Here is a 13817-nt window from a genome sequence, read left to right on the forward strand (position 1 = left end):
ATTACAAATGAAATCAACCGTGTTTTAGGGGGCCTCGACCCCTCGTGGCCTTGCTCTGGATATAAACCTCTGGCTAATGGAGGGAGACCGGGGGGGGGGGGGGGGGTGGCCCACAGCTATCAGGTTGCCCCCCCCCACCCCCCCAACAACACAACACAACACACTGCTGTAGCTCTCCGATGGCAGCAGAGATCAAAAAACCGAAGGCTGCTAATAAAGCAATCGCACAGTAACCGTCCTCGCTGTCTGAGCGCTTTGACCCGGCGTCTAAGAAAACAGCTGTTATGAAGGACTGTGAGAGTAAAATGTGACAGAGGAGCCGTGACCTGTTTCCTTTATTGATTTTTTTTTTTTGAGGCAATTGATTGTTTTCTTTCTGGTCTGTCTGATCAGCAGAGAACAGAACTCGAACCAATTATGTTTCTTTGCGCTGCGTTCGCCGCTGCAGCGCCGAGTGGTTTGGTTGATTTTCCTCTCAGTCAATCAAAGCTGGAAACACTGAAACATTACAGAGCTGCTGGAGGTTCAGTCTTCTGCACAACACAACCTGTTTGTGTAAACAAGAAGGCGTTTACTGACCAGGCTGTGCTGCTCAATTCAGATCTTTTAGTCTGATCTGATGTTTTTGTGTTGATAGTTTACATTCATGTGTAATTTGTTATGTATCCGACTCCGGCCTGGACTCTGCTGAGGTCCTAAACTGCCGCATATGTGCAGATTTAACTGGAATGTGAGCTGCAAGCGTATAAGAATAACAACGATAACGTCATTTGTGCGACTGTCGAATCATAAACAGAGATGACACGGCTGTGCTAGTTTACATCTGCAGGATTGTTTGTTGTGGAGAAGCTTCTCCATAAACGTCCCACAAATTTGAAACTTCCTCGTCTCCTTGTTCATTGACCCCGTTGCCGTTGTTTGTCTCCTCCATGTTTGTTTGTCTCAAGTGAGACATTAAAAAAAACCCAAAAAACACATAAAGTCTGATCTGATGTTCTGACAGCGGTCACACAGCCAGAGATCAGATATGAATCAGATCTAAGATCATAAATACAAGTGTCCCAGATCTGATGTGAAGATGAGATCAGATTCTGTTCACACTGAGTCATCTGGAGGCAAAATAATCAGATTTCAGCCACTTTTAATGTGAACATAGTCTATCAGTCCATAATCCAGAGATAATCAGTTTATTATAATAGATGAGTATCACCTTTGAGAAGCTGGAACCAATGAATTTTTACAACTTTTGCTTTTAAGAAAATCCTTAATTGATTATTCGATTATCAAAATTGTTGCCTACCAATTACTACAATAATAATCAGTTAATTGTTGCAGCTCTACTGCAAAGAATATTAAAATAAGGAAAAATGCATCTTCAAAGTCGTAACCCTGTGTATCTGTGTTAATTATCTAACAGATGTTTACAGCTCATGTTTAGAACAGCTGGAATATTTGCTTTTGTTTAAATTTACAAATAAGAACTTCATATAATAAGTTAAACTGACGTCGAGATCTGTGGATCATCACTGTAGAGTTTCTAAAACTTTACTTTCTTCTTTTTGTTTGTGTTGCTGAGAGCAACATATTAGTGTGTCAGCAAAAGTTTTAAGATTTCAAAACCAAGACTACACCCAGATAGTAGATCTGCTGTGGCCCAGGTCCGGCCCGCACCCGACATTTTCATCTGGCCCTGCGTGGAATGATGACACTTGGGCATTCCGCTCCTGTTTCCCAGATCTGGGCCACAAGCGAGCCGTATGTCAACCAAGAACAAACCAGATAAACCAGAACTGGCCCACATCCAGAACACACATACCTGAGAGCATCTTTACCAAAAAAGGCCCACGTTTGATTTGGGATATTTGGGCCATATTTACTATTTTACATGTGAGCCATATTGTCCGGACCAGAAGAAGGTCAGCAGTGCAGCATCATTGCCTGGAGTGGCCCACTTCCATATGCTCTCTGGGCATCAGCACTGAGCTAAATGGCATATTTAACCCTTTAATCCTGTATATTGTGTGTTTCTGTGTCTGTGTTCAGTTCATACTTGGGTTCGTTGACATTCATGACTCGTCCATCAGCAGTTATCAGAGTCCTCGGCGGCTTTGGCTTCTTCTCTCTCTGCCTGCAAGGAAACAGCAGAGCGTGAGTGGGGTACGGAGTGTGTGTGTGTGTGTGTGTGTGTGTGTGTGTGTGTGTGTGTGTGTGAGGGTGGATTGACAGATGACAGTACCAGCGTTATGGGGTCTAAGGTCTGAGGGGTGAAGGAGAGAATCTCTCCTCCTCCAGGAGACGCAACAGATAACACTAACGATCATTTTCATTATCGATTAGTTGTCATAAAATGTCAGAAAATGGTGAAAAATGTCGATCACTGGTTCCTAAAGCCCAAGATGACGTCTTCAGATGTCTTGTTTCATCCACAACTCAAAGACGTTCAGTTTACTGTCATCAAGGATGAAAGAAACCAGAAAATATTCACATTTGAGAAGCTGAAACCAGAGCGATAAATGGATTATTGAAGTAGTTGGTGATTAATTTAATAGTTGACAACTAATTGACTAATCATTGCAGCTCTAGATAACACACACACACACACACACACACACACACACACACACACACACTTTTAATGTACTTTTGAACTGACGCCATATTTTCCTCCAGACCTCCACCTCTGAGGTAAAAGGTTTCCTGTATTCTCATTACCATCTGCTGTACAAACAGTCGCTCCATTAGTCACATGAAACACACACACACACACACATCCGTCTATTAGACCCAGTCGGCGGTCGAGGGGGACGAGTGTGACGAGTGTGACGGTATGTTCAATCTGCTGAACTTCACCACGTTAAGTTCACGTTTTTATTAGAGCGGTGGGCTGCAGAGAGACCTTTAATGAGTTTAAGTGGTGCTGCGGAGCAACGAGACGAGGCGCTAACACTTCCTGGGTTAATGCTTCCATTAGCGCCATGGTCATCCGTGTTAACAGCCGAACGGCGAGGAGGAAGCGGAGCCACCCTGCGTTCCTCCTCAGATATCATATCGATCCTCAATTACAGTCATTAAAATATTGTGCTGAAGCTTTTTGTTAATTATCTGGCTTGCTGTTTATAATTTGTTTGCAACATATTTCTCATTATGCAGTGTAGTGTTGCACGGTATACTGATACTAGAAAGGTATCGCAATACTGTCGTCTAATATATTATTCCATTACTTTTCCTGATGTTTCAGGTTTTTGCCGTGGCGTCATTTCAGTACTGAGATATTAAGACACGTATCGTATCAAAGTCATAACTTTGACATCATGACAACACTGACATGGTGAGATTTTTTCTTCAGTTATAGCCCCGTCTCTCTCTCTCTGACACTGTCCATGGTTCTTCTTCTTCTCATCATCACCTCAACTGACCGGCTCATTTCTAAAGTTAAAATAAAGTGAATGAATTTGCTTTTAACCATTTTACCTGTCCACACGTTCATGTATATACATAACTGGGCAATGACCAAACAGTTTGGACGTTTTTCTGACCTTGAAACTTGTTTTGTCCTCCTGTGTTGGTATTTCGGTCACCAGCGCAGAGCGAACGGTGCGATGAAGCAGCTCAAAGTGAGTCGTTGGTATGTTGGTGGAAACTGAAAGCACGTCTGTTTCTGGCTCAACATCGTGACACTTGCAGCAGAAAATGTACAAAAACAGAATAACGCTTAAAATGTAAATGAACTATTTAGCTCTTTTTGTTACTATACTTCCACCGCAGTTCAACAGGGAAACACAAAGAGGGAATTTGATGCTAAAAAGACTGTAAATGTGTCAGATATCCACTTGATATGACTAACTCAGACTGCTGAAGCTGAATATAAGCTTCACAGAGACTTTTAAATGACTGTGTGGACACACTGTGGATTTTATCCTCCATCACTTACATTGAAAACACATTTGAAGGATCTTTTAATATCCAGTATGAACAGGAGGAATGATTACAGTGAGGATTACACTTGACTGCTGGTTTAAGACACACTTGAGAAAAATGTGAATTAATTTCTTACGGTTGTCTGTTAGTCCGTAGATTCTTTATAGCGTATGAAAAGCTTCTTCTTCACTTCATGAAATCCCTGCAGCACCTGAAGGCAGCAGGACAGATATGTAGATAAATCTGCAGCTTCTGATTTTAGAAGTGCTGCGTCAGAGCGCAGTTCCATTACGCACGGACGTTCATTGTGTTCATTAAATCACACCTACAGACGACACTGGGCCGCTACAGAGAACCACACACACACACCTCTGCACACATCACACCGGTCTGTTATAACTCGATATTCTGCCTGTGAGGCTCATTATCCCCCCGTGGCGTCATGACCTCCGGTGTTTTATTCTTGAAATGCACGACGGTTTAAACGTTGCTGTGTCACGTTTTTGCGATGTGACGTGAGGTGACGACTTAGAGTCTGTAAAACACATGTGAACAGTGACAGTGTGTGTGTGTGTGTGTGTTGGTGTGATGAGTCGGGGTGAGACAGAGGGCAAGTATCTTCATCACTCTGACTCCGGCCCTCCATCTCATTCAACGCCATATACTGCTGACTTGTCAAGGTCAAACTGTGTGGCTCTCTGCGCTATAAAATCCTCTTCTGTAACTTTTTTTTTTTTTTTTTTTTTTTTCTCAGGGGTGTGACGGGGCATCTATCAAACTGCTGAGTCAGGGAGAGATCAGTGCTGACAGCTCTACTGCTGCTTTCTGAAGAGTCCGGAGAGCTGAGGACGATCTGTTCAGACAGCTTTCAGTTAGCCACCAACAACTCAGAGCTGCAGAGGAGTCTTCATCTGATTTATGTACAGCAGCACGATCGCAGCCGGGAGGACGCACCTTTGTTCGGTGGCGTATTGTCTTCGTATACCGCGCACTGTGAGAGCCGAGCACGCCATGTTATCATGGATTAGTGGTGAAACAATTAACTGAAGCAAGATGCCAAACATCCTCAGGATTTGCTGCTTTTCTCTCTTTTATATCACTGTAAACTGTATAACTCTGGGCTGTTGGTTGGATAGAAAAAGAGGATTTGATGGAAATGTTTCATTATTCTGACATTTATCAGACTGAACAATCACTTAAATTAATGAAAAAATGAATCCCTGAGTGTGAAAGTTCATTCTTACCATCAGAAACAGGAGTTAATCTGAACTCAAGGTCCAATTACAAGCTTTTTTCTGGAGCTTTCAATCAGAGCTGCAACAATTAGTTGATTCATCTATCAGTCAATCAACAGAAAATCAATCAGCAACAGTTTTTTAAAGAAAAAACACAAAAATTCTCTGGTTGCAGCCTCTCGTGTGAGAATATTTTCTGGTTTCTGAATATCTTCCAGACACAATAAGACATTTCAGGCTTCGGGAGACACTCATCAACGTTTCTCACCATTTTCTGCCACTTAACATAACAAACAATGAATCAATTCATCAAGAAAATCATCAACAGATTCATCGATAATGAAAATAATCGTTAGTCGCAGCCCAACTCTCAACTGCACCTCATGACCTTCATCAGCAGACTCAGGTCTCATTAAGTGACTTCAGTGTGAAACTTCAGTCACATTATAACAGGAAACACTGTAACTAGAAATACAACTGATCGATGTTGTTGTCGATAAATGTTTTTGCTCTTCTTTGTTTTATATCTTTGGGTTTTGGACTGTTAGTCGGATAAAATAAAACATTAAATTACCTACAAAGTGACGGACGTTTTTCAATATTTTGTGACATTTTATCAATCGTAAATATAATCAGGAGATGAATCTATAAAATGATACATATTAAACGATTGTTAGAGGCGAGAATCACTGCAGGGATTCAGATAAATCCACACAGGAAGAAACGTTTCTGACGTCCGTCACTCATCTGACTCCTTGAACAGAAACATTTTATCAAACGTGTCTGACTCAGAGACTCGCTCGTGTCACATTTGTTCATTTCCTCTCCGGTGCAGCAGGTGAAGTCTAATCTCCACAGACAGCTGTTTAAATCACACACATCTCCTTCTGTTTATTAATCTGTAGTGATTGATCAAGACTCCCAGTGCGCCTATGAGCGAGCAGATTCCTCCAAACAACACTGGAAATAAAAACAATGAATCAATAAATCAGAACAAAAGCTGCTTTTAACTTTGACGCTTACATTTGAAATATTTTTGTCTAGTAAATTTCAGTAAAACTTGATGAAGACGGCGGAGACAGAAGGCTTCAACATCACTCACGTCTTGTTTTTAACGTGGATTCTCATTTAATGTTCACCGTGTGGAGGATTTCGTCTGTTTTAGTGTTATTTTGTCAACCAGAAGCTCAAGATATCAACCTGGTGTCTCAATCTCTTCATTTAAACATTCAACAACACATCACACGTTATCTCACAAACGCTTCCCGTCCGTCGTCCGTCAATTATAACTTCCTCCGTTTATCGGCCTTGTCGGTTTTTCCGACAAAGTGGAGCTCTACAGACTGCAGGTTGGATCTGCTGCTCGTCCGGGTGTTATCCTCCCCTCTCAGAGGGAAACAGAGCGGCCATTAAACACAGAAGCGTCTCCTGGCTGACCTTATCCACCAGAATCCACCTCAGGAGGAGGAAATTCATCTTTCCTGACAACCCAGTGACGGCACGACTGCATGCATCAAGTCAGCGCCGCTCTGACAGCCGCGCGCAGGGAGACGATAAAAACGGCAACGGCCATATCACCCTGATTTTTTATGCTTGGACAACATGCAGGCCCGCGATGGTTTTTTATATTATGGGATTAGGAACGCCAGAGTCACCGGCTGGCTTCTTCGCCGTCACGCTGGGTTTCTTCAAATCAGGCTTATCCGGGTAGAACCTGAACCTTATCGTTAGAAAGGCCTTTTATTACCAACCTGTGGATGAAATGTCATTAAAAAAGGATAAAGTGTTTCTCTGCACGTATTATTGATGGACCGATTCCACCAGGATTCAGAAACTCATACGATAAATGTGTGTTATAAACGAGAAAGTAGGTTCGGTTTCGATTAATCGATCAGTTGATCGTTAGAAAATTAATGCCAAATATCAGCTTGATGCTTTTCTTCATCATATATGACAGTAAACTGAATATATTTGGGTATTTTCACTATTATCTGATATTTTATAGACAAAATTATTGATTGGGAGAATAACTGGAAGATGATTTCTATTTTCAGCACTTTAAATATTTATATTAATCTAGAAAATAAGACATTATTATGAAAATTCATATCATGTGGCTCCAAATTAACAGTAATGTATTCAGGAAGTAGAAATGCTGCGTTTGTTGCTACTTTACGATAGATGAATATTGTATTATATGTATGTCCTTTACTGTCGTATCTACAGTTGATATTTAATATTTGATTGATGTTTAATTCCAACATTTTTATGAGAATATTGACCGTGTAGAGATGAAATGTTTTTGTTTGTTTTTGTGTTTTAGTTCATTTTATTTTTCTATCAACTTGAAGTCAATGACTTGATATCATGAATTCTTAATGTCATGAATCTTTAGTGTTTATTATCAGTAGTTTGATACAGGTGCAGTGATGTTAAGGTATAATATGTGACAGGTGTGTCTGAGGTAAAGCTGCAACAGTTACTCTATTAATCAATTAGTTGCCAACTATTAAATTTAGTTTGGAGTCTTTTTTTTTTTTTTTTTAAATATCTAAATTCTCTAACTCCAGCTCCTCAGTTGTGAATATTTTCTGGTTTCTTTAGTCCTCTATGATAATAAACTTTGGGTTGTGGACAAAACAAGACTTTTGAGGATGTTAATTAGGCTTTTTCACCAAAATAATCGTTAGCTGCAGCTTCCTGGTTGTAGGAAGGCACAACTTGAATAAACACGCGGAAAACTTCTGCACAGTCTCGCTTACTGCTGGAGTATTTATTACTTTATAAGGTGTTGGTCATAAACCAATAATTGTTATTTAAAAATAGAAATTCTTCTGCAGTCGTCCTCTCAGGCTGCAGGTGTGTATGTAGCCTGACAGGTGAAACTCAGGGCAAAGAAAGGCCCAAATGTCTTACTGTTGTCTTATAGCTGTGAATGCACAGTATCAGCATTTTTATCACCTCATCTTTTCTTCTCTCATCTGGATTTTGACAACTGGACAAGCTGATATTATTTAAATAAATCTTAGTGACTAATTCTGCCCTAAAAAAGCAAATTACAGTAACACATATTTGGTCAAATGATCAGTTTTGGGCCTGAAAGTATGGAGATTAGGATTGATTTGGATAAAAAATGACACCATGACAAGCCAGTAAACCATAATCTATCAAGTGATCTTTAGGTTATAACTGACACATTCTGCTGCAGAAGTGTGTCAGAAACAGCATCAGAGCTGGAGGAGGAAACGGACCAGTGAAATAACTTGGAGCCGATGTAAAGAGTTTCCTCAGCAGGAGACGGAGCAGAGGTGAGAGCACTGACACGGCTGGATACTTGTACAGTATTCGTCATACGCGGCTCAGATATTCATGACTCTGTGGCTCGAGGTGTTATGAGAACTAAACGCTGTGAGTCAGCAGTGTCAGTGAGGTGGAGGGAGGGGGGAGGGGAGGGGGGGGGGTGAAACAGAAAGGTTCGCTGTGGGATAGAAAAATGGGCAAGAAAAATATATCTGACACACCTTCGCCCACCTTACACACAAACAACAGAAAAGAACAAATTCAGCTACTACTGCAGTCTGTTTGATCAAGACTTTGTTGAGTCGCGGCCAGAAAAAGCTGATTCTGAGTTTATTAAGATGCTTTATTCAATACTTGATCTACTTCCTCTTTCTGTCCAACTCTTAAACAAAATAAACAGTATGAATCCCTGCAGGTAGAGACGTGAGAGATCGAGTAATTGGACGAGAGTTAACACTATAAATCCACCTTTCTCAGTTAATGAAGTATATGTGCATGTTTACTATACTATCAGTTGATCCTGGTCTCGGTATTAACGGCAGTTATTTTCCAGAGAAAGTCAAGTCTGTGAATCTGTGAAATAAAGAATCTTCAAGTTCAAGCTGGTTGTTAATTTGCTCTGTAATAATTCTGTGTGATGGCAATATGACACTAAATCCATAAAAACTGGGTTTAATTATCTTAATTATCTTCAGTGGCAGGCTTTGGTTGATGTGAGGCGTGGAAAATGCAGAGTTTCCTGTCAAAATTACGTTGTGGATGTTGAAGTGAACGGCATTTATTTATTACTACAGCTGCTAGACGGCATCTGTCACTCAAACGTTACTATATGCAGCTTTTGGATGCCTGATATTACAACCTGTAATGAGAGTCTCCATGTTCTGACCTGATCCCCTCAACGCATCGGCTAAAACATGATCAATTCACATTAAACACCATTTCTTTATCTAACCGTCTTACTTCTATCAGTTACATTCATTCAGTCATTGTGTCCCAGTAATCCCTGACCTCATGTTACCTCACATAAAGATTATTTGAATGACTTCCTTCCATTGAAGTTTATAGATTTGATATTTGGGACAAAGACAGCTCTGGATCAGTACTCAGATACCTCCAGCTGATAGAAGTTATATCGGTGTGAGGCGGAGCAGTGCTGCAGTTCAGATGACGTCTATATATATGTGGACAGATTTCTTCATTCAGAGGAGGAGGAGGGGTGGATGAAGACATTAACCCAACGGTGGACTTTGCTACTCTTCGTTCCTGCTGATTACTGCTGATAGAAAACGCTCCTATGTGTCGTTCTGGAGTCACATGATCAAACCACGATATTTGGTCGTTTAATTTGGAGGACTAGTTGGTACGGGAGATGATACCGATCCAGTAACTGGCATGAAAGCTGCATAACTTGACCCGAGGAGGACAGATCAGTAGTTATGTTTCTGTTAAAATGCAAGTTTTTTTCCATAAATATCTGCAAGAAAAAACGTAAATCAGCGCATGCGTCTGTAATCTACATTTATACGAATATGTTGGAGATGATGTGACAAGAAGATATCATCATTTTTAAATGAATCAGTCTCTTCTGATCGATACGGATCGTTTGTTTTTGCCGGTGGAGTGGAGGCCAGCAGGACGAGCATGTTTTGTTTCAGTAGAGGAAGAAGAAAAAACAGGAACAGAAGCATTACTGTTCAAAATCTGTTCCATTGGCCTTTATCACTTCTTCTCCCTTTCCGACTTTTCTACCTCAAGCAAACACCGAAACGTTTTTCCAATATTCTTTTCAAATGTCAAGTATTTCCATCCCTTGAAAAAACACATGAAAACAAATAAATATAAGACCATCGCAGTGCCACACGTATTCTGTCCTGCAGCAGCCTGATCTACAGTAGAAGTGGACAGTTTGTCCAGGAACCAGAGGGCTGATGGTTTAATAATCAGACCCAGCAGGAGGTTTTATCCCCCTCGTGAACTGGAGGCTCCGGGCCGGTATCACAGAGCCCACTTCCACTGTCAGAGTGCCCTTGGACAAAGCTCGGACCGACCCTGAATCCTCAGAGGAGCTGGATTGGAGTGTAGGAGGCTTTGTGTATTTATTATTCTGGAGATGTATTACATGTCAGGTTTATTTGTATGGTCTTTAATCACAGTTACAGTCCTGGCTTCACAACACCCACATCATGGAACAACAGAGGATGGTTGTAGCAAACACCGAGCCGGCGTTTTAAGATTTATATACACTCTGGAAAACTGTTTTGGAGGCAGAATAAGAGAGAGAGAATGAGAGAGAGAGGGAGAAAGATATGTTTACAATTTAACCGGCTTATCGTGGATGTTTCTCTCAGTAAAACTTCCCGGAATAAATCATAAAAAAAACAATAAATCACTAAGTTTTGTGCCTGTTTGTTAGTTGTAAATGACTGCTGACTAATGACTGATATAATCAGAGACTTGGCTGTAACTGTGGATGTCTCGGGGTCAGCCCATCAGTCCACTAGCTGCTCTCACTGAGTGAAACCTCACAGCTGCCAGCTGATATAACTGCAGTGACAGAGAGACAGAGGGTGTGTGTGAGTGTCAGAGAGAGAGAGAGAGAGAGAGAGGAGGCTCGGTGAGAAGAGGACGTGCAACACACACACCCAATTAACACCCCGGCACCAGGGTCACCTTAAGGGTGAGCACTAATTAGCGGCATGGCGGGAAAATTAATTAGACTTTGACAAATAGTTTCCTCACTCACCACCAACCGGCCTGAAACATGCTGAGGTTTTGATTGGTGGACACGACACGTCTGTTTTACATGTGATTGGTTCAGGAGGGCGTCAGCGGTGACTTTACACCTAAATTATTATTTTTTTAAACACTCCACAGACACACTGAAGTATTAACAACCAGCTGCTTACTTCCACATCCAGCAGACACAGAGCAGCACGAATGTTTTACGTCCACCTGATGAATGGAAGTCCAACGTCTGTTCGCTCTCTGTTTAGCTCAGTTTTGGTCTCAACCAAGCGGTAACCTCCGGGGCTGAAAAATGAAGTCATGAGGAAGTGCCAAAAACTGCAGTTCCTTGAACGACCACTTGAGGCTCCAAAAGCAAGTCAATCCCCATAGACCTCCATGTTAAAATGTCCAAGTTTACAGCAGAAATAAACATGTTTACAGCCTGGTACAAACAACAGTTTTGGTCTCTGTAGCTAATTTCCTCTTTCATGACAACTGTACGGGAGGTGAGTGTTTTTATAATTCACCCGTTTAATTTTATTAAGCCGTAAAGTTCTGCATAATGAAGGACATGGCTGCTTTGAGTGACAGGTCCGCCTCTTTGCCCATTTTTGATTGGCTGGGAATTAGACAGAGTCACGTACTGCCAAGATGGCGACGGCCGGAGCTTCAAAACCGCTCTTCAGAAACCAATGGGTGATGTCACGGTAACTACGTCTATATTTTTATACAGTCTATGGTCTCAACGCTTAAGCTGCTAAATGCTGCATTTTCTTCACCAGCCAGTCTCTAACTGTCATTCTGCTGCTGGGCAGGTAAAGTACAGTGGGTTTATCATGATTTTCCTAAATCAGACAGGAAATATGCCACAGAAACAAAACTAGGCGCTAAAAGGTAGGTACAGGAAGCAGGTATTGTGCAAAGTTTGACAAAACAATAAAAAAAAACCCCATTCACAATTCACAAAAGAATGGCTGCTCTTATATTCTACGATTCTGAAGCCGTTCTCAAAGGTTAGTTAATAATGTTATGTTGAAAAAGGTGGAACTCAGCTGTGCAGCACCTGGTTGGTGTGGTGCCTTAGGTGTCGTCCAAAAACTATTAAAAACACGCCGATGAGCCACACCGCTGCACTGGGTGACATGTTCCTTCATCATGAAGAGTTTGGTCAGGTTAGTTTGTTTAGAAACGGCTACAGAGACTAATAACAGCGATCACGGAGAGAAGTTCCTCGTACAGCAGAAGCCAATGAGCCTACAGACAATCACCAGTCTTATCCTTTAATAATGATCCTTCGGACAAAGTATTTACTGATTATTTAATGAATCCTTGGTACCTCATCACCCTGAGACTCACTTTAGCGGAGCAGAGCAGTGAACTCCAGCACTAACTGACCGAAAGACGCTGCAGCACTTTACAAAAACCTCAACCTGGGAGGAGAAGAAGTGTCTCCGAGGTCAGTTTCATTTTTACAGCATTTAGGAGAAAGATGTCCCCGGTACGAGCGCTGCAGCAGAGAGGCTGCTCTCCACTGCCTGTCTTACTCCATCACACACACACACACACACACACACACACACACACACACACACACACACACACACACACACACACACACTGCTGTTTCTACTACAAACACTGAAGCAGTGATGTTGGTCAGATGGTCTGATTTCATTCTTCTCATACGGGCAGAAGACTGTTAAATGCTCTCAGACACTTTTTCTCTGCTGTTGTGACCTTCATGAACACCAGTTAGCTTCACTCTCACTTATGTTTCATATTGCAGTTCAGAGGACGAAGGACTACAAAGGAGCCTTCATATAATCCCCTCTTTCTATTTACTGAATCAAGAATTGATTCTGAATCAAAACCGTGAGACACCCAGAGATTCACCGCTACTTTAAAGCTCCAGAGTGCTGATATGTGAATGAAATCATTTATTTTATGGTCTTTTTGGAGGCTGTACTTTGAGGTGTTTCTATTATTTTGTCCGTTTTATGAATTAGGGTAGACTAAATGGAGCTTAATGTAAGTTCAAGCAGGAAGACTATTACTCATTCATTCATTCTCGTTCCTCTCTCTCTCTCTCCTGCTTCTCCTGCTCTCGTATCAGCTGATTAGGGGCGTTACTCTTCATTAACAAATCAGATTCTGCTACGATCTCTATCAGCCTTTCATGTCTTAGCTGCAAACTTTAAATCTGTTCTTCTCTCTGTCGCTGTCGGCCGTCATTTCAGCGCGAATCGTCACGACCCTCGTCCGCCCCGTTCGCCTCCACTTCATCACATCAACGACCAGGTCTGAGACCACCAGAAGTCTGGTCCTCTTATTTATCTGGACTCCATTAGGGGACATCCTATTCTACTCTCACCTTCACTTCCCCTTTATAAATATGATGACATCACGATGGGGTCTAATTGCCAAAGACTTTTAACGTTTTCATCTTATTATCTTACGTTTCAGTCCGGTATAGTTCAACAGCTCCACAAACTACAACCTCTGAAATGACCATGAAATAAATCTCTAAAAATAGATTAAACAGAAAACTGAATATTGTAGCCGTCATGAAGGGAGGATGATGTTTTAGACCGCAGTAGTGTCGTCTAGCTGTACCTAATAAACCGGCAACTAAGTGTG

At 41.5% G+C, this 13817-nt stretch overlaps 1 protein-coding gene across 2 annotated transcripts in view; it reads right to left on the minus strand.

The window, feature by feature from the left end:
- Positions 1-13817, minus strand: part of dnaaf11 (dynein axonemal assembly factor 11) — a 45464-nt gene that overhangs the window by 23369 nt on the left and 8278 nt on the right. For both annotated transcript variants that reach the window (XM_044368110.1, XM_044368111.1), the window contains one exon: positions 2051-2128. In XM_044368110.1, the coding sequence (XP_044224045.1) occupies positions 2051-2128 (78 nt within the window). The remainder of the gene's footprint in view (positions 1-2050; positions 2129-13817) is intronic.

Source organism: Thunnus albacares, chromosome 12 (assembly GCF_914725855.1).
Source record: "Thunnus albacares chromosome 12, fThuAlb1.1, whole genome shotgun sequence".
NCBI classification, from domain to species: Eukaryota; Metazoa; Chordata; class Actinopteri; order Scombriformes; family Scombridae; genus Thunnus; species Thunnus albacares.